We start from the raw sequence: 22410 nt of genomic DNA on the forward strand, positions 1-22410 counted from the left end.
TAGCCATCTGAGCTTTCCAAGAAATTCCAGGGACCCTTTGGTTTTCCTAGAGGTGTTTGTGCTTGTTTACTGCTTGGAAGATGCTGTTTACTTTTGCAAATTTCAACCTATATTTATGCACATTTTTAAACATAATTGTAAAAATATAAAGATTCAATATTTTACTTTGATTCTTTTAAATCTGTCAAATCATATTGTTATATAGCAGTCAGAAAACTATGCCCACAGGCCAACCTCCTATCTTTATAGAAGTTTTATTAGAATGTGGTCACATATTGTCTATGACTTCTTTTGTGCTACAACGGAGTGTCAAGTGGGTGAGACACAGAACATACGGCCTATAAGCCTAAAGTATTTACTAGCTGGTTAAGAGAAAGTTTGTGACCCTTGTTATGTTTTTTTTTTTAATGGCCCTATAATATTCCACTGATTACCACTGAGTTAATCGCCTCTATTTTAAGCATTTAGATTGCTTACATTTTGCTTCTATTATAAATATCATTGCAAGCTGTACCCAGTTTGGCTGAGTGATAGAACGTAGGGCTGTAGACTGAAGGGTCCCAGGTTTGATTCCTGTCAAGGGCACATGCCCAAGTTGTGGGTGGCTTCATCCCCAGTGGGAGGTGTGCAGGAGGTAGCTGATCAATGATTCTCTCTCATCATTGGTGTTTCTCTCCTTTTCTTTCTGAAATCAATAAAAATATGTTTTAAAAAAAATCACAGCCATAAATACCATCATATATAAAACTTTTTATTTTGTGGATATTTTCTTAGGACCATTCACATAGTTTTGTAGCTGAATTAAGAGGATTTTCTATTCCTATATTTTCTCTCAGGTTTAAATTCTGTGGCAAATAGTTGGAGAGTGATTACTTGAAATTCTTTGCCAAGTTCTTTTTCCCAACACTGAAAGTTTTGTAGGAAACAAAGGGCACATAGTGTCTTGAGGATCCATAAATAAAATAATGAGGAGTTCCATATTTATGGAAACCAAAGTCATAGTAATAGCAATTTGTACCAACTGCCTGACATTTAAATGAATACATTCTCATATCATGCAGTGGTGTTATTTTGAAGAAATAATAAGATGTATATAAAAAAGTAAGATTCACATTTCTTCACCCTTCTTCAGTACTCTTCCTCTCCAGAGATAATCACTATTAAGGGTGGGTGTCATCTTACATTTACCTACACATCCTGATAGGTAGTTTTATAAACACAAATGGGATCTTACTATATACATTTTTCTGCAATTTGCTCTACTTTTTTTTTTTTTGAGCTTAACAACATCTTGTCAGCATGTTAGTACATATAGATTTACCTCATTTCTTTGCACTGTTGAATATTACTCTCAAGTATGGATGTTCCATGTGTCTTTTATCTCTTTCCTAGCTGATGGACATTTAGGTAGTTTTCATTGGTTTCACTTTGAAAAATAATGCTGGAATGGATATTGTGGGAGAGAAAGAAAATTTTCTCTACCTTTATAGGTTCTTTTGGCTGGTCTAGTAAATTTACATGGCACAGATTATTAACAGAAAATAATCAGATTTAATTGCATACCCATGCATGGGAACCCTATATACTTGAGAGAGTCAGATACCCACAAATATGAGAGGTTCAGAGACAGAAAGTGAAAATGAGGTATATATGATATTCTGAGCTAAGGATGAGAGGGAAAGTTTCTTGGAGCTTCAGAGGGGAGGAAAGTCATTCACAGAATGATAAGAAGAGCATTTATGCAGTAATCAGAAGTTTGCTCTGCCCTATGGATAGGTCATAAAATGTTATTTCTGGTGATAACTTATTATGGCCAAGGCCCCAATTTAAGTTGTTTAAGGGAGAAGTAAAAGTTTTTTCCTTGAGTCCCTAGGGTCTCAATTGCCTTCAACTCAACATAACCCACATGTCAAGGAAGCACATCTTAGAGAGGCCTGTTCTGAACCTCTTCGACATCCTTTTAGAAACCTCTGTGCGAATGTGGGAAAATTCTTATGGGCTAGCTTTCTAGATGTGGTATTGCTGTGTCAAAGGAGATGTCTCTTCAAAAGGCTGTTTTAATTTACACTCCTTTTTACCAGCTTATAAAAAGTCCTATTTCTTCTTACTGTTATCTTTGTGCTGTATTAAATAAAATTAAATTTTCTTTCCTGGTTTATGAGTCTATGATAACTTGGTTAGTTGAGTAGGCACATGTGGGTATATGATTAAAGAATTTGAATCAGTGTTCTAGACCCATGCTATAGCAGCCTTCTTTCATGGTTACTGGACTAAAAATTGTTCTTTTCACCAAGGGTGCTTTTTATTTTTGTCTTTAGAGTATGCTGAATCAACATGCTCGAGTGATGAGTTCAAGTGTGACAATGGGAAGTGCATACAAAAAGATTGGATCTGTGATAGTGATAATGACTGTGGGGACATGAGCGATGAGGATGAAAGACACCACTGTGGTAAGTGCAACCAATGAGTTCTGCAAAGTCACATTCCAGGGAAACTCACCAGATTGATTTTTCTGTCCTCAGATAATAGGATTATCAGACAGATTCCTCTTTAGCTGAGTACACACTGATAGAACATTACCTTTATTTTTCCACTGTGGAATTCTTTGATATCATGTACTTAAGTGCTTTTATAAAGATGAAAAATAATTTTAAATTTTATTTTCTTACTCTTCCATTTAGCTGAGGGCAATAATGTCCTACATTTCCAGAACAGATTAAGAGAATTCTGTTGGCCACACTTAAAATTAATAGCAGCTTTTACAGTGTAGCAATTAATGAAGCCTTCAGTTTCATCTATTTCCTTAGAGCAGTGATTTTCAACCTTTCATCTCATAGCATACCTAAACTACTACAATTCAACTGACCTGACAAAAAAGTAGGCCTAATTTTGATTCATTCACACTGGATGGCTGTTGTTGTATTGGCTCTTGCCATTTTGAAATTTGACAATTTAAGGGAAAAGAGGCCAGTGCCCCTGAACAAATAGTCAGGTGTGGTGTATTTTAAAATTCTTTCGGCACACCAGTGTGCCATGGCACACCAGTTGAAAATAGCTGCCTTAGAGCTGCTATTTGGAGAAGGGCTATTGAACAGACTGTGGAATACCATTTTTCATTACCAATAGAGCATTACTAATGCTTAGCTAAGGTGTCTTAGAAAAGTATCTTTCCATGGTAGAACAATAAAACAATGGCTCCCTGATGTTTACATTTTTAAAAAATAAATCTTTATTGTTCAGATTATTACAGGTGTTCCTCTTCCTCTCCCCCCCCCCCCCATAGCTCCCCTCCACCTGGTTCCCCACCCCACCCCATGCCCTTACCCCCTGCCATTGTCTTCATCCATAGGTGTAAGATTTTTGTCCAATCTCTTCCCACATCCCTCAGACCCCCTTCCCCCTGAGAATTGTCAGTCCACTCCCTTTCTATGTCCCTGATTCTATTATATTCACCAGTACATTCTGTTCTTCAGATTTTTCATTCACTTGATATTTAGATTTACTTGTTGGTAGGTATGTACTTGATGTCTTTTTGTTGTTCATAATTTTTATCTTTACATTTTTCTTCTTCTTCCTCTTCTTAAAGAATACCCTTCAGCATGTCATGTAATCCTGGTTTGGTGGTGATGAACTCCTTTAGCTTTTTCTTGTCTGTGAAGCTCTTTATCTGACCTTCAATTCTGAATGATAGGTTTGCTGGGTAGAGTAATCTTGGTTGTAGGTTCTTGCTGTTCATCACTTTGAATATTTCTTGCCACTCCCTTCTGACCTGCATAGTTTCTGTTGAGAAATCAGCTGACAGTCGTATGGGTACTCCCTTGTAGGTAACTAACTGTTTTTCTCTTGCTGCTTTCAAGATTCTCTCTTTGTCTTTTGCCCTTGGCATTTTAATTATGATGTGTCTTGGTGTGGTCCTCTTTGGATTCCTCTTGTTTGGGGTTCTGTGTGCTTCCTGAACTTGTAAGTCTATTTCTTTCACCAGGTAGGGAAAGTTTTCTGTCATTATTTCTTCTAATAGGTTTTCAATATTTTGCTCTCTCTCTTCTGGCACCCCAAAAATTCAGATGTTGGTACGCTTAAAGTTGTCCCAGAGGCTCCTTACACCATCTTCATATTTTTGGATCCTTTTTTCTTTTTGTTTTTCTGGTTGGGTATTTTTTGTTTCCTCATATTTCAGATCTTTGGTTTGATTCTTGGGGTAGTTTGATCTACAGTTGAGTTTCTATATATTCTTTATTTCAGACAGTGTATGCTTAATTTCTGACTGGTCCTTTTCCATTTTTTTTTTTTTTTTGGCATTTTCATTAAGGTCCTTGAAGGTCTCATCAAGTTTCTCAGCGGTTTTTAGAAGATTCTTGAGTAACCTTATAAATGTGGTTTTGAACTCTATGTCGTCCCATAGTTTGCTTTCCTCCATTTCTTTCATTCGTGACATGTTTCTGTGTCTCCACATTTTGGCTGCTTCCCTGTGTTGATGGAGTGTCTTTGTGTAGTAGCTGACCTATAGGGGCCAGTAGCTCAGCCTCCCCAATCACCTGAGGTGGACGCTCTTGGTACACCCCTTTGTGGGCTGAGTGCAAAGTCTTGGTGTAGTTAAGCCTTGATCGCTGTTGGTACACTGGGAGGAATTGACCTCCAGGCCAATTGGCTGTGGGGACCCGCTGTGTTTATAATGGAAGAACTGCTGTGCTGGAGACACGCTTATGGTGCAGGACTTGTTTCAGTGGGGCTTTGGTGCTCACTGAGTCTGCCTCTTGAATGTGCAACTTATGGATGTGAGGAGTTGAAATCTGGTGTCTCACACTGACCACTAGATACACTGGCTTCTGGATCTCCAATGGGGTGGAGGTCAGCTACTGTCTGAGGCCAACCTGCAGGAGCTACAGCGAGAACTAGTTTTCTCCTCTTTACCTTGGGATTTGGAGGTTTTGTAGCTGTCTAACCGGGTTGCAAGTTTGCTAGGTTAAGCTGCGATAGGGAAGGCCATTCATATGCAAAAGCTGCCACTTGGAGCTTGGGTGGGTTTGTAGATTGTGCGGGGTGGGGTCTCAGGGCATCACCAGGATAGGGCATGGCCAACAGCGATGGCTGCCGTCCCCGCGCCTCCGACCATGTCCCCACGTCTCGCACCCCAGCGCAGCAAGCAATTATTCCTGCGCGCAGCTCTGCAAGCAAGCCACCCTCACTTTCCGACCCGATGGCAGACAGTCCAGCTTCTCCCCCTAGGAGTTTGGGTCCCGCGCGTCTCCCCAGAAACTGGATTTCAGAGAAATCGGGAGCTTGTCTCCCTTCTGGTTGAAGAAAGCAATGCCCGCCACCAGCCCGGATCGTGCACACCTCTGTACCTCAGCTTTTCAGCGCTTGTGCACTGAATGCTCTTTTCTCTTTCCTTCTAGTTGTAGAACTTCCACTCAGCCAGCTTTCCCGTGGTTCTGGGTGATAGACGTTTTGTCTTTTAGTTGTAGTTTTGAAATTGTTGTGTAAGGCAGCAGTTTAGGTGTTTACCTATGCCACCATCTTGGGTTCTCTCTGATGTTTACATTTGATCATAACTTCATGTCAGTGACTGGTGGTCCATAGCTCCACAAACACTCCATTCACTGAAATGGGTGATTGGAGCTGCACAAGCATGGATTACAACATGTGCTTTTCTCCCAACTCCCTTCACCAAGACACCCTTACTTTTGTCTCCCATTCACCCACAATAAGACTAAGTAAAACAGCTGCTCTTTTATATGGAGGCATTAATGCTATAGCAGCCTTTCCTAACCTCTTTCCTGACAGGATCATGGTTTCTGATACTCTTGTTCCTCCTATATACTCTAATTCTACTTTAAGTGGTAGCTATAATGTAGTTTAAAAAGCACTACATTTGGAGAAAAAAAGACCTAGGTTTGAAGCACTAGCTAGCTCTTTGGAAAGTTCTATGGCTTTGAGCCATCTAGTTAGCCATTTTGAGTTTCAAATTTCTCATCTGTAGAATTCATATAAAAATACCTATCTCATATTGTGTTTGTGTGGTTATGCTTTGTAACGGAAAAATGTTACCAAATGTAAGGCATTGTTTTGGTATCCAATTAACAAAATGGAAGTCTTTTTCTGTAGCCCTAAGGGAAAAATATGATCTTAATTTTATGGAAAACTGAGATTTTTATTATGTTTACTTCTTCTGAAAAAAAAAAAAATCCACAGTCCAAAGCAATTAAAATGGAATTTTGGAGGTGTTTTTATTATGATCTGTTATTACCATAGCAATGTGATTTATTGGCCTTTTTTTCTCCTAATTTCCTTTCATCCCTTAGACTATTAAGTGCCATAAAATAAGAGAAATAATGGTTTAGAGGGGATTTGGCTGCTAGAATGAGCTCTCAGGTAGTTTCTGATCTGTGTGTGCTTTGTTTCAGACCGTTACAGATGCACAGACTCTGAGTTTTTATGTATAAACACCGAGCTTCCAGCCAGTAGGTGCATTCCCAAGGATTGGGTGTGTGATGGCGACGAAGACTGTACTGATGGCTTTGATGAGAGGCAGAACTGCACCCGGGGGTCTTGCTCTGGAAACTATTTCGTTTGTAATGATGGACGGTGTATCCCGGACTCCTACAGGTGAATTGGGGATTAAAATTTCCCCGGAAACTTAAGACATCCATGGGAATAGAGCTGACTTATCCATTAGGCATGGTGGCTTCAGTACCTAGGGCCTGTGGTACTTTCAGTGGTCTATGAAAATGTTTAGATTTCTTATAAAATCAGAAGGAAAAACAGGGACATTTTAAGCCAAGGAAAGTATTTTAATATATAACATTTATATACATATCTGCCTTTATACCAATGTTGTTATTAAATATAAGTATTTTATGAAGGAAAGGGCTCATGAAAATGCATGTGCTTAGGGCTCATGAAAGACATGATGTGACCTTGCACAGGGGCCTGGGAGATGAATGAAGTGGGCTTGATATAAGAAAACTTTTTCCTTAAAGCAGGTGACCCTCTTGGTTTTCCATTTGGAATAGAGGCATGGGGGTAAGAAATGCTTCACTTTCTTCTTTTCCATGAGAAAAATGACATTTGCAAGTGGGATGATAAATGGAGCTTGGCCCTTGGGCTCAGACAGGAAGAGACAGGTGAGGTGAACTAGAGCACATGCTCCGGCTTTCAGCATTGTGCAGGAGCGGCAGGAGAGCCAAACCTTCTATGCTTTTTTTTTTTTTTTTTTTTTTTCAAGAGAAGTTGGAAATCTGGATATTTCATATGAAATATTTAGAATTTTCAATGTTGGAAACAAGTTTTAAACTTATAACACTATGTCAATCAAATGGACTTAACTCACAGCCTGCCAGTTTGGAGGAACCTCTCCTATAATATTACTAGAGGCCCAGTGCACAAAATTTGTGCATGGGGTGGGGGGTCCCTCAGCCCAGCCTGCACCCTCTCCAATCTGGGATCCCTCTCACAATCCAGGACTGCTGGCTCCCAACCGCTCGCCTGCCTCTGCCTGATCACCCCTAACCACTCCCCTGCCAGCCTGATCGACACCTAACTGCTCCCTGGCTGGCCCAATTGCCCCTAACTGCCTTCCCCTCTGGCCTGGTCACCCCTAACTGCCCTCCCCTGCCAGCCTGGTTGCCCCCAACTGCCCTCCCCTGCTGGCCCAGTCATCCCTAGCTGCCCTTTCCTGTGGGCCTGGTCCCCTCCAACTGCCCTCCCCTGCAGGCCTGGTCACCCTCAACTGCCCTCCCCTGCAGGCCTGGTCCCCCCCAATTGCCCTCCCCTGTAGGCCTGGTCACCCCTAACTGCCCACACCTGCCCTCCCCTGCTGGCCATCTTGTGGCAGCCATCTTTAACCACATGGGGGCAGCCATCTTGTGTGTTGGAGTGATGGTCAATTTGCATATCACTCTTTTATTAGATAGGATGGTGTTTGATTTCTCATTATTTTCTCCAAAATGAGCCATTCGAAAAGTTTCTTTTTTTTTTTTTAGTGCCCTAAGATCTCATTATCCTCACTTAGCAACTTTCTAGATAGTGTGGGAAATAGAGAAGAAATATGATGTACAGGTTTCAATCCTGATGGACTAGGAGAATAGTAAGAATATTAAAATAAAATAGCAGAGTCCAGAAGAGACTTCGCTCAAGATGGATGGTGAGTTTGATGTATTAGGATTTCCTGAGGTGAAAATATGTATTTGACATTCAGACACATGGAACTGGAGCTAAGAAGAGATATTGCACATCTATATTGAGAGAACAAGATCTGTCAGCTCACAGCCTGCTAGGAAAGGAGACGGGAAAGATATATGAAGCTGCCCAAGGTCAGAGCAGCAGAGCTCCAGGGACTGTTTGCTTAGGCGCAAGCAGCCCTGGAATAGAGCAGGGCACAGAACTGTGCGCTCACGATGGTGGTGCCGAGGAAGCCCGAGAAAGTTAAGTCATCCTGTGAAGGATGTGAAAGGAGCAGGGACTTGACATTATGACTAAAAATAGTAGTGATTAAAGAGGTAGATAAAAGTTGTCTAAAAAGTGTCCTCTTGTGGGATGACATCCCCCAGTGAAGCCAATACAGGTGTTGCAGAGAGGTGGCAGTTTGAATATTGACAACCTGAAAATGTTCAGGAGGCAGAGCTGTGTTCTTTCTTTAGTGAACTTGCATTTCAATCTGCTTTGTGTATATTTAACTTATATGGATGTGATCTATAGATGCTGTCTTTGTGCAAGGAAGTGAATAATCTTTATATTTTCTCCCTATTTGCTCAAGATTTTTGTTGTACTGATATTTGGTTCTTCTGAATCTAATTAATATTTAATACCATCAGTCTTTTTTAAAAAAATATATTTTATTGATTTTTTACAGAGAGGAAGAGAGAGGGATAGAGAGTTAGAAACATCGATGAGAGAGAAACATCGATCAGCTGCCTCTTGCACACCCCCTACTGGGGATGTGCCCTCAACCAAGGTACATGCCCTTGACCGGAATCGAACCTGGGACCCTTGAGTCCGCAGGCCGACGCTCTATCCACTGAGCCAAACCGGTTTCGGCAATACCATCAGTCTTGAATATATTCTGAAAACCTAGGCATAGGATGTAGGGAATAGAATTATATCAGTTCTTAAATTATTCTAGGTTACTTCACTTCCTTTCTGGGATTTCTGAGCTCTACCTTCATTATTACAATGAACTAGCATCTGACTTACCTGCCCTACCAGACTACTGATTTCATTCATCTTTTCTTCCTTCCTTCCTCTTTCTCTCCCTCTTTTTTTTTCCTCCCCTGAGCCTTCTGAGTTGCTTTTGACAAGGGCTATGGTAGAAGAGAAGAGGTTCTATTTGTCTGGAAACTTGAGCTATAAGGGTCTAAAATAGCTCTAAATTTGTTTGCCTCGAGTGCCAGTAGCCTCTACTAAGCACACTGTGAATGTGCACGTTTTTGCTTGCTTGTCAGAATGTCTACCTGCCCATTTGGCACAGTGGTCATATTTCCTATTGACTTTTTCTCTTGACTCATTACCAGTGTTGCTGAAGAACTTAGATAAGACTGAGTTGTGAGTAGCTCGCTGGAATACTGACATGCAATTGTGTCTAAAAACCTGATGATTTGCTTGCCTAAGCAGCTTACTTTTTCCTCTTGAATTGCATCTAAATAAGAGGAAGAAAGCATTGGTATCTTAAATCAGTTGGAAATGAGTTAAATAGCTCCCAGGAGACCAAATGGGGTTGAGCTAGCTTGCATTGATTGCAGCTTTCTTTACAGTTACATGCTCACATTTTGGTATAAATCACATTGGCAGTGCCCTAGTTTTGTGGATGGGAGTGCTGATTAGAAGATCTGTCCATACATCCATTGTAAAATTGACCACATTCAGCTTTGATACTTTAATGTCTCATAATGCTGATTCCAACTCTTATGCCCTCCATAGTATGTTCTTTTATGAATTGTCAAACATTAGTTTTGCCTATCCTTATTCAAGATGCTTTTATACTTATGATGAGTTTTGTTACTGTTAGCAGGAACCCCTTCAGTAATTATGATTTTCATGGGATCTTGGAACAATGTAGAGGAGAAAGAATAGTCTGGCTGACAGAGTTGTAGGCAATTTCATTGTCTTCATGATGCCTAGGAATGTTGGGTCCCAAAATAACTTCTAGAACTATGAAATGCTTTTTTCCTTTGACAGTAGTCCATGCTAACCTACTAGTTTTTCTTTCCCATAGTCATTACCATGGTAGGTGGCAGGGGTATTACAATGAAAGATGGAAGTAACATGACTGCTTATGCAAACATTACTTCAATTGGAAGATATGTGTTCTTAGAGGACATATCTAATAATGTCATCATTTATAATGACATTCATGCATGGGCAGGGTCCCTAGGCCTGGCCGGCGATCAGGGCCAATCTAGGGGGCGAGTGGTGGGGTCATCGGGGGGCCCCTGCTAGCACCCACGTTGGTTGGCTGGGGCCTGCAGGCTGGAGGTAGCTCCTGTGTTGAGTGTCTGCCCCCTGGTGGTCAGTGCACATCATAGCAACCGGTCATTCTGGCCATTGTTCTGCTGTTTGGTCGATTTGCATATTAGGCTTTTATTATAAAGGATAGCACTCATCCTATGAGTATCTACTTGAGTGTCAGCACTTTTAGCATATGGCACCCAGGATATTTCTTATGCCCATAAGCTATCTCATCTGATGAATGGATATTTTGAACACCAAAATTATAAAAGTTGTATTTAATGAATTTATCAACTGGGGAAAAATGAGTGCAATTTTAAAAATAACTCTAGGCCCACATTTCCAATGGTAGCAACCAGTATCTGGGGAAGTTGTGTGGAGTGCTATTATATTCCTCCATTGCTGGAGATTGGTGGGAGATGAAGATTCTGGTAGAGGAAGACTAATGACATTTGGGGATGTTGTTATTGAAATAGTTGACCTGGTATTCAGGTAGAAGAAATAGTTGAGACTTGTCAACCTCTGCAAGAGTTATACTGGGTCTCATAACAGGTGTGACCGGCACAATGACTGTGGTGACTACAGTGATGAGAGGAACTGCTTATACCCCACCTGCAATCAGAATCAGTTTACCTGTCAGAATGGGTTCTGCATTTATAAACCCTTCGTCTGTGATGGGACTAATGACTGCAGAGATGGTTCTGACGAGCTGGAGCACTTGTGCCATGTCCCTGAAACCACATGCCCCCCTCATCAGTTCAAGTGTGATAATGGGAATTGCATCGAGATGATAAAAGTTTGCAACCACCTAGATGACTGTTTAGACAACAGTGATGAGAAAGGATGTGGTGAGTATAACAGAAGATTTGGGAAAAGGAAAATGGGGAGACTGAATATAGATTCTCAACCCTTTATGACTTATCAGGACTTTCCTTGTCTATCAAAGGCAAGGATTACTCAGTACATAAGGTTAGTGAACACATGTTTCTGGACTTATTGGTCAGTTAGGCAGTTCATTACAGAGAACAGAAGATGAGCATAGTCAGACAATTAGTACCTAACAGCATTGATTCTCTTTGAACCCTTGGAATGACCTGCTGCGTGAGCTTGCCCCTCTGCTGGGATTTCTTAGCCTGTTCTTCATCTTCATACTCAGATGATTGAAGGGGTGAGGTTTAACCTCCCTCTCACCCCAACCCCCACAAGTCAACTACTTTAGAATTTATAAAATATAAGATTGACAAGAACACACTCTCCTCCCTGTTTAGATAGTTTTTTCGTTAGTTTGGCCATGTGTCACAGGCCAAAGGGACACCCAATGGAGTGCGGGGTGGCTCATCCCATGAGAGCCAAATGTGTGTATCTCTTCCCAGATACCTGTTTAGTGCCGTCACACCAGTAGCCTGAAATTGGCCATGGCGTGAGTAGCCGCATCATTGAAATGGAAGATTCTACATATCAGTATAGGATTCAAAGTCAAACTTAAGCTTGTTAGTTATATTAGTTGTTAAAATAATTGGTCAAGTGATTAAGTTGGAGAGGAAATTGAAAAAACTAATCTATGGCCTTGAGAAATCCCGTATTGTAAATACGTATATGTAAATATTGTATATGTAAATAATCATTTAGCATGATTAAGGATTGGTGCTTCACAGGGGAAATGTTGGCTTTGGGCCATTATGGTGAATCCACTGTTGACATTTTATGTTCTCTAATAACTTTCTTTTACCTCCAGGCATTAACGAATGCAATGACCCTACACTCAATGTTTGCAGCCAATACTGCACAGACACCTTAACCAGTTTCTATTGTTCTTGTCCTCCTGGTTACAAGCTTATGTCTGACAAGAGGACTTGTATTGATATTGATGAGTGCAAGGAGACACCCTTTGTTTGTAGCCAGAAGTGTGAGAACGTAATCGGCTCTTACATCTGTAAGTGTGCCCCAGGCTACATCCGAGAACCAGATGGAAAGAGCTGCCGGCAGAACAGTAACATCGAGCCCTATCTCATATTTAGCAACCGTTATTACTTGAGAAACCTAACTATAGATGGCTCCTTTTACACCCTCATCTTGCAAGGACTGGGCAATGCTGTGGCACTGGATTTTGACCGAGTAGAAAAGAGATTATACTGGATCGATATAGAGAAAAACATCATTGAGAGAATGTTTCTGAACAAGACAAACAGGGAGACAATCATGAAGCACAAACTACCAGGTGTAGAAAGCCTGGCTGTAGACTGGGTTGCCAGGTAAGAAAACAGGAGTTTTTTTAAAAGTTAAAAAAAAATTATTTTTAAACATTTCTAACATATGTTTTCATTTTAACAGGGAGTTGATCTTTTTCAACTTGGTTAATATGTGGATACATTTAATGCCTCTGCATATTTTTTTTTCCCTGTTGTGTATCTACTACTTAAATGGGATACCACAGAACCTTAAATCTAGTGTTTTTAAAAATGTATGCTATCATTTTTTGGGGAGGGGTATCACAAATGAGAAAGGTGCTCTGTTAATCCTGGCCACTCAGTTAACTAGAGGTGATGTTAAAGCAGTGGTTCTCAACCTTTCTAATGCCATGACCCTTTAATACAGTTCCTCATATTGTGGTGACCCCCAACCATAAAATTATTTTTGTTGCTACTTCATAACTGTAATTGTTGCTCTTCATACTGTTAATGAATTGTAATGTAAATATCTGTGTTTTCCGAAGGTCTTAGGCTCTACAGCAGCTGTTCTCAATCTGTGGGTCGCGACCCACAGGTTGAGAACAGCTAGCAGGGTTGCCTAAGACCATTGGAAAACACAGACATTTACATTACGATTCATTAATAGTAGCAAAATTACAGTTATGAAGTAGCAACAAAAATAATTTATGGTTGGGGGTCACCACAACATGAGGAACTGTATTAAACACTGTGTTAAAGGATGACTCATGCACTCACTGGTAATTTCGGTCACTGTGGAGCGGACCTGGCCCTGGGAGTCCTGAGCAGCCCTGCTGTCCTGAGTTCACAGTCTGGTTTACTGCACTAGTCATTCCCAGCCTGGGCTGATTACAAAATAGCAGAAGGCTAACCTGAAACTTTTGTTTTAAGCTAGTCCTTCTAGAAACTGAGGATCTTTAAGGTAAGCTAGGGATATTTTAATTAAACTTTATAGAATCAACAACACTTCTTTACACCTCTATTGAATGTTGAATCTGTCAGATACTCGGCAGTGTAAAGTAGTTGGCTTTGTGATTAACAGATTTGAGCAGGACCATATCTGCTAATGTTATGCTACAGTCAGCCCAGTCTTACAGAGGACTCTTCCACTTCTTCTCTATTTGACGACCTCAAGGGTAAAGATCCTAAAATGGGGATGAGGGAGTTTGCTCCCTAATTCTACCTAAGTAGTAGCTGGCCTGCCATAGGTGTTCAATAAGTGCCTGCTGAATAATTAATAAAATATTGACTATGAATATGTGTATTTTATAGCCCTACTAGGTGTAAAAAAGCATAGCAATTAATGATTTGCAGGAATAGAACTAAGTATTAAGAAAGTAAAGCCAGCCCTAACCGGTTTGGCTCAGTGGATTGAGTGTCAGCCTGCGGACTGAAGGGTCCCAGGTTCAATTCCAGTCAAGGGCATGTACCTTGGTTGCGGGCTCATCTCCAGGAGGAGGTGTGCAGGAGGCAGCAGATCAATGTTTCTGACTCTCTATCCCTCTCCCTTCCTCTCTGTAAAAAATCAATAAAATATATTTTAAATAAAGAAAGAAAGTAAAGCCAGAATCCTTGTGTGAGGTGTGGCCCCAGAATTTCCTAAGTGACATCATCTTAAAGGGGGGACTGTAGCACATATTTCATCTTTCATTATCCCATTGTAGGAAGGCCAACTTTTCCTCCTTGCCCTTGTTTGCCTGGGGAAAAGTGCCTCCTAATAATTGTATGTGTGATTCCAGGGTAGCTTGGATAGGAAGTTGGGTTGTTAACTGCAATGTTTCACAGACAAAAAGTCTGCATGAGTAACCCTGTGCTCTCCATTTCAGAAAACTTTATTGGGTGGATGCCTACCTGAAGTGCATCTCTGTCTCCGACCTTGATGGTCGATACCACCGCAGGCTGGTCGAACACTGTTTGGATGCCAACAACACTTTCTGCTTTGATAATCCCAGAGGAATTGTCCTTCACCCTCAATATGGGTATTGTCTCCCTGTAATCTCGGGCTCTTCTTTCCTGCCCTTATTCTGCCTCTGTTATCTCAAGGCCAATGTCTTGCTGGGATTTGTCTCCTGCTTTTTCTACCTGGTAAATGGTTTAGTAGCATGGCTTATTCAAATAATATTCATGAGCTATTCTATTTTCATTGTCATGACTCTCACTTTTCAAGTCATATTTTGGCTGCATGCAAAAAAAAATGGTAAAAACAAAATAAAATAGTCCACCTTTACTGGACTTGCCCTTCCAAGTCCACTGAAATTCTCAGTTAATAATGTTCATTCTTGAGCATTATCTGTATATCATTCCCCTTTAGATTATTTTCTATTGGTTCTCTTTCCTTTCTGAGAGGCTTTTTAGAATGTAAACTTTATCTAATCGAAAAGAGCCATGTCTTTTGGCTATTGACTTCTTTTGGCTTCAGGAACTGACCCTTTGTGTTGCTCCAACAGGTATGTCTACTGGGGAGACTGGACCCGCAGAGCATACATTGGAAGAGCAGGCATGGATGGAATCAATAAATCTGTAATTATCTCTACCAAGATAGCGTGGCCCAATGGCCTCACCATTGATTACACCAATGATCGACTCTATTGGGCAGATGCTCACCTGGGTTACATTGAGTACGTATATAGAAAATAATAAAACAAACTGGGTAACTGTTTATGCCAAACACCAGGGCTTATGTTGCCAGGCAGTTTCTAATTGGCCTGTGAATTGAAGGTCACTCTGAGATCACTTCTATCTAAAACTGCCCATAGGCAATTCACTGAGCTCTGTGGTATGATGCAATAGAAACAGAGTGAACTTTGAAGTCATACAGCTCAGGTTTTTGTCCTGGTGCTTTCACTTATTGTTTTTCTTTTTTTTTATATATATCTAAAAAAGTGGAACTAGTAATTTCTCCTCTATGATAGTCAGCTTAGTGCTCAATCTATCTTAATTTCCTTATTTCTTTATTTTTGTCTTCCCTCCCAAATACACAATTAATACATTTAGCATGTGCAAACAGAAAAAGAACAAAGTGTTAAAAATAACTTTGATGCATTCATTTATAAATAAATTGATGTGTTTTATATAGAGGTAAAATTTGTTAACATTTACTTAATATGATAATGCATTCAAATCATTCTAGTAAAAGCAATTAAAAAGTGTTAAATATTATACTGTTCAATGAAAAATACTCATTGTAAACAGGGTAATATCCTTTCTTAACCAACCAGTACATGTTTATTTTGGGGCATTGTTAGTTATGTTCTAGGTGGACTGTAGTAATGTCTTCTGGGTAAACATTTATGAACAGGTAATCATAAATGTTTACCCATAAATGTTTATTCAACAGCCTGTTACATTCAAAAGCATAGAATTATCATTAACCCAAAAGAGTTATTTTAAAGGCCTTTAAAGATTTTTGTTGTTCTGTTTATTTTACTGCCAAAGTCAGTGTAGAAATGTTTGAAGTTCTCTCATTCCATGTTCTCTTGGGAACATGCCACTGAGAAGGAAACAATACCTGGCACACATTCCAGTGCTCTATCCTGTGCTCATGGCAGACATAATTAATCAATCCCATAGTTAATCATAGTTAATTGGGACATTTCCCTACAATTCTCCGCTGTTGACACATGAGATGAAGACTCTGGCACCCCTATCCTGGAAAGCAGAGGACACTGAATTGTTTTGATAGGCTATGCCACCAGCCTCTATTTCTCCCTAACACCTGTTTTGAGTTCAGTCCCTTGGAATTAGTTTAGTTGTAAGTATGTTTAGGGTCAGTAGGAAAGGACTTGTAGGTTATTCTTGGTCTTGAACACTTGGAGGTTTATTTTAAGGAGCATGAAATGCATAAAGGAATTTTCTAGCTACTTAATATTCTGCTCCCTTTTTGATAAAATTTGTGTGGCTGGATTCTAAAATTCAGGCAGTAGGTTACTGCCTAAAAGTCCAATCTTAACATCAGGCTCTGTGATCTGGGAATTAATGAATCTTTAATATCCATGTAGTCATTTTGACTTGATAAACTCTTGGAGGGGTAGCAATGCCTGTGTTCAGAAGTACATTTCATGGACTACATAAGTAAACACATTTTTATGGAACATACAATCCATTCTTGTACACGTTGGGATGTACTATCACATCCCCTTTGGAGAAGTGTCTATTCAGATCCTTTGCCCACAGATAGTGACTAAGTTGTGGTCATTTATCTGCAGTCTTATCAACAGAGGCCAAGGAAGTCTTCAAGTTTTTTTAATAAGTTACCATCAATCATATTTCTGACATCATATGGCTAACATGATCACGTTTCTTAGTTGCTAACTCATTTCACTTCCTGTTGGAGTTTTTAGAGTTAGCTCCAAAATTTAAAAATAATTAATATCAATGTTCTGACAAACTTGCCCTAGCTGATTTGGCTCAGTGGACAGAGCCTGCGGACTGAAGGGCCCCGGGTTCGATTCTAATTAAGGGCACATGCCCAGGTTGCGGGCTTGATCCCCAGTAGGGGGTGTGCAGGAGGTAGCCAATTGATTATTCTCTCTCATCATTGATGTTTCTATCGCTCTCTCCCTCCTTTCCTTTTTGAAGTCAATAAAAATATGTTAAAAATTATTCTGACAGACTCAGAGAAATGAATGAGATGGAACTAAGAGGACCTAGATATTTGGCTGTGGATGCTCTGTGACATCTTGAAATCAGAGAACCTCCTCTGGAGGTTTATTATCTGGAATAGTATTCATTAATAGTGCCCAGGGAATGATTAATAATAATAAATGTGCTGCCAGTATATGCATAGTTAATCCTGCAGGCCTATAATTTAATTCAGCTAGTATATGCTGTCTTTTAGAACAGCTTCTCCCCCAAAATGTTCACGAGAAGGCAGAACAGTATTCCAGCTCAGTATTGTTATCCTCTGATTTCTTCCAATGACTTATGAAACAAAACTGGTTTTTGTCCCAGGATATCGAAAGAATGCTTAATGAAGAACATACAATAGCTGAACTAGCTGTATGTGCAGGAAAACAGCTGTGGTTAGGAGTTTGTGATGATTTAAACTGCTCTGGCTATTCCTATTTTTAAGGCATTGCCTTTTCAACATTTCCATCTGTAGTTCATTACTTACTTTTTTGTTTTGTTTTGTTTTAATTAAAGACAAGGAGTTTTAGGGAGGATCTGAACTTCAGTTACCTCTAGAAGATAGAATTTATTGGTTAATTTATCAATTTCTCTATGCTTGAAGGCATTAGAAGAGAGGAATTATCTTCATTGAGTGACTCTTTTTTCCCCAAAATATACTTTTATTGATTTCAGAGAAAAAGGGAGAGGGAGAGATCAAAACCTCAATGATGAGAGAGAATCATTGATTGCCTGCCTCTTACATGCCCCCCCTACTGGGGGATTGAGCCTACAACCCAGGCATGTGCCCCCACCACAAATAAAACCTGTGACCTTCTGGTTCACAAGTCCATGCTCAACTACTGAACCACACCGAGTGACCCTTTTGAGTGACTTTCTTTTCCTACCCCAGGTACTCTGATTTGGAGGGCCAAAATCGACACACTGTGTATGATGGAACCCTGTCTCATCCTTTTGCTATTACCATTTTTGAAGACACTATTTATTGGACAGATTGGAATACAAAGACAGTTGAAAAGGGAAACAAGTATGATGGATCAGATAGGATGATACTGGTGAACACAACACATAGACCGTATGACATCCATGTATATCATCCATACAGGCAGCCAATCGGTGAGTAGATAATCCAGAAGTTTGACACAGTTGCTTTAGGTTCTTGTGCATGACATTCTTGTTTATTTCATCATAAACCTCATGATTTATAAAGGGAATGGTGTTACTTGTTAATGTTTTCTACAGAACATTGAAAGCTGAGGGTATGGAATATCTTTGGAGTTATTCTCCTCCTGAAAAGGCTGCTTATAACTCTTTTTCTTAACAATGGCTCTATTCCTAAAAATCAATTTGGGTTTTTGTGTATAGTGAAAATTAACAGTTGTTATATTGCCATATTTACTTTATCAATTTTGGTTAGATATTGAAGTATTTTAAAGTGAATTAAAAATATTGTCACATTTCAGTCTTAAATACTTAAGGAAACACTTTCAAAAAATAAGGACATTTCCTATATAAACACAATAAATTTTAATACCTAAGGGATGTATTATAATTATTTAGATGTAGTTATAACAATAATTCCTTAATACTAAGATTGATCTATTGAAATGATTGATCTAAAAGAAGTGTTTAAAAGAGAATTATAAAAAATCATATTAAATATCTATTTGCATATGCCATTTGTGTATTCTGTATTTAATGTATGTTTTGCTTGTCTTCTAGAAGGTCAAAATGTTGAGAAAAACACACTTCAGTGTATCATAAGTTAGGGAACTTGTTTTTATTTATTTGTGAACTTATTTTCCCCTTCATGCAATTAAAGTCATTATATGATTTACAGATATTCTAGCAAAAGTCTGGAGTATATTTTGGGGGTACAATGGATTTTATGAGCCTGCATGGTTGTTGTGTTTTGCTAAAACATTTGATAAACTTGGAAATAAGAAAATGAGAGTTGGCAAGATAAAGATATTCAGTATTTCTTTCTAGAAGTTAATATTCTTCATGTTATTTTTTTCAAACTAGTCTTTATTTCCAAATGGCAGCCCAGAAAATTAGTAAAGATGCCGCTTAGTTTACCGATCCACCTCATCCTTGGCCATACTTCGTTTGCCTATATCCTTAAGAATGAGAGAATATAGCATCTGCTGGAAATTAAAACTTTAACTTAGGTTCTGGATATATGAATATAAGCTAAGTTCCTTACCTACTCTCCAAAGACTACCCCCTAATACCAGTGGGTATGTCTCACTTCTGGTAGCGCACAAATCAGTTTTCTCAATGCACAGGGTTGCTTATGCAGCTCTCTCATCTGTCTTATTTACAAACTTGTGGAAAAAGCATGAAACTAGGATAATGATTTTTCTTACTAAGAGGTGATAAGTTTGAAGTGGCTAATCAGCTCATTTGTGTTTGATAGCCTTTCTCGGTGAATGAACATATTTATTTTCTTTCTTCTTTCACTAGTGAATAATCCCTGTGGTACCAACAATGGTGGATGTTCTCATCTCTGCCTCATCGAAGCAGGAGGGAATGGATTCACCTGCGAGTGTCCAGATGACTTCAAGACCATCCAGCTGGTTGACAGCACGCAGTGCTTGCCCATGTGCTCTAGCACCCAGTTCCTCTGTGCTAACAATGAAAAGTAAGGCTTGGATACACATTGAAATTTAAGGCTCCAGGGGATGGGAATTTTCAAATGAATCAAGATTTTGGCTAATTAATGTGGTTTATTTAGAACACACCAAGACTCACCTCAGTCCCTAATTTCAGATAATTTCTTTCATGAATGGAAGGAACTTATTAACCAGTGCAAGTTTTTATATCTGTAGAAAGGAAACTAAGTTATTGTGTGTTTTTTTATTTCTAATAAATTGTCCTAAGTGTCAGGGCCAACATATAGTAGATATGTGTATACTGAAAAATAGCCTTCAAGAGTGATAGAAGTTCTCTCATCTTTTTCGTGTATACTGGCCTAGCTTCTTAGCTAACTCTACCAGAGGATCCAGAGTTATGAATGCAAATTCATTTTTGATCATGTGTTTGCTGTGAAACATGGCCACAGATTATTTTCCTGACAATGGCCACAGGCCATTGATCACTTGGGACTGAGTCAGAGAGTGGGGTGAGGACAGGTGTTAATGTGAATCATAGCATCTAAGATTATTTTGATGATTAAAAAAAAAGAGAGAGAATACACCTATCATGACTTAGGCTCTCAACAAATGTTAGCAACCAATATCCAATGTCTTTTATATGACCAGGCAGACAATTCCAGACCATCCCTGATACCAGAACCACAGTTCCAAACACATACTCCACTGTTTGTTGTGGCAGAATTGAATCATCATACTCAAAGGATTTTCTCAGCATGTATCTGAATCTTAACAAACCTGTTCTATCTCATCTAGTTATGTTTTCTCTGAAAATATACCACAGTAACCAAGATTTAACTGATTCTCTTCTAAGGCCATGAGAGAACTCATGCATGTCATTACTTGGAATTCAGTTTTGCCTCTTCTCTCCAGATAACCATTGTCCACTCCTCTACCCACCGGCTCCCGGGGCTTTGCTAAGAGGAGTGGTATATTTTCTCCGTGCAGGTGTATTCCTATCTGGTGGAAATGTGATGGACAGAAAGACTGCTTGGATGGTTCCGATGAACCCCCCACTTGCCCACCGCGCTTATGCCAGCTATCACAGTTCCAGTGCAGGGATGGCAATTGCACCAGCCCATACTTCCTATGTGACACTCACCAAAACTGCCCTGATGGGTCTGATGAAGACCTCGTTCTTTGCGGTGCGTTGAATTGCTTTATGCCTTCTTTGCTTATTTCTATAAGTTGATTGTATACAAATGGATTTTCTGAATGTCATAAACCTTTTATTTAAATATATTTTTATTGATTACAAGGAGGAAGGGAGAGGGAGAGAGAGAGAGATAGAAACATCAATGATGAGAGAGAATCATTGATTGGCTGCTTCCTGCATGCCCCACTCTGGGGATTGAGCCCGCATTCTGGGCATGTGCCCTTGACAGGAATTGAACCCGGGACCTCCTGGTTCATAGGTCAATGTTCAACCACTGAGCCATGCCTGGCCAGGCAATGTCATAAACCTTTTAAAAACCAGTCCAATGTCCTAGGAGAAAACTCCACCCTATTGTCTATTTTTATAGAGTTGTTTTTTAGAATTCCTAAGGGCTATACAAGGCAAATAGTTGAGGTAGATAGTAAGTTGACTGTATTGGTGGTTCTTTACCATATGCTATATATAGAATCCACTTCAACAGCTAACACTGAGGGGGAAATAAGGGTTTCCCACCCCCATATTACTCAGGACTCTCAGTTGTAATGTTTATTTATGTTTCCATTTTTTAAAAAATTAAAAAAAACCCATCCAATCTAATAACAACACAACAACAACAACAAACACAAAGTTTTTGTATATTTTTAAAACACAAACTTCAAAAAACATCCATTAGGGCAACAGGAACTTGGGAAGATGAAGTTAGTGGGCCATCAGTGATTCAGTCCTTATCCCCTAATTCTGCATGCAAGAAAAAATTATTTAATGATTTAGGAAACAGTATAGTCAATTGCTCATGTAGTAGTACTGTTGGTAATAAGTGCATTAGGACATAATTCCTCTAAAAATAAATTATGATTGAGTTCTCCAGGATCTATCAGTATAAAGTAGTAGCGTCTATTCCTGATACCCTCCAAGCTGATAACCAGATGCTCTTGCCTATAGAGCACCACAAGTGTGAGTCCAATGAATGGCAGTGTGCCAACAAACGTTGCATCCCAGAAGCCTGGCAGTGTGACGGGGTGAATGACTGCGGGGATGACTCAGATGAAGACAGTTCCCATTGTGCCAGCAGGACCTGTCATTCTGGTTATTTCAAGTGTGCCAATGGCCGCTGCATCCCTCAGACCTGGAAGTGTGATGTAGACAATGACTGTGGAGACTACTCAGATGAGCCCGTCCATGAATGCAGTAAGTGCCTGTGGGAGGGGCATGGCCTGCCAGGGGCACAAAACAAGGGGAACCTCTGTGTGGATTGAGAGAAGGTGTTGAGCTTCCTGTTTCATCCCTGTGGGACACCCTTCTTGGCTTTCTCTGCTCTGGCACT

At 39.8% G+C, this 22410-nt stretch overlaps 1 protein-coding gene across 1 annotated transcript in view; it reads left to right on the forward strand.

The window, feature by feature from the left end:
* The window catches only part of LRP2 (LDL receptor related protein 2), a 201182-nt gene that overhangs the window by 138411 nt on the left and 40361 nt on the right, over positions 1-22410 (forward strand). The window contains exons 47-56 of the mRNA XM_079781761.1: positions 2319-2450; positions 6405-6606; positions 10996-11291; positions 12179-12695; positions 14477-14629; positions 15098-15268; positions 18169-18392; positions 19743-19920; positions 20879-21075; positions 22029-22274. Coding sequence (XP_079637887.1) covers positions 2319-2450; positions 6405-6606; positions 10996-11291; positions 12179-12695; positions 14477-14629; positions 15098-15268; positions 18169-18392; positions 19743-19920; positions 20879-21075; positions 22029-22274 — 2316 coding nt within the window. The remainder of the gene's footprint in view (positions 1-2318; positions 2451-6404; positions 6607-10995; positions 11292-12178; positions 12696-14476; positions 14630-15097; positions 15269-18168; positions 18393-19742; positions 19921-20878; positions 21076-22028; positions 22275-22410) is intronic.

Source organism: Cnephaeus nilssonii (assembly GCF_951640355.1).
Source record: "Cnephaeus nilssonii genome assembly, chromosome: 10".
NCBI classification, from domain to species: Eukaryota; Metazoa; Chordata; class Mammalia; order Chiroptera; family Vespertilionidae; genus Cnephaeus; species Cnephaeus nilssonii.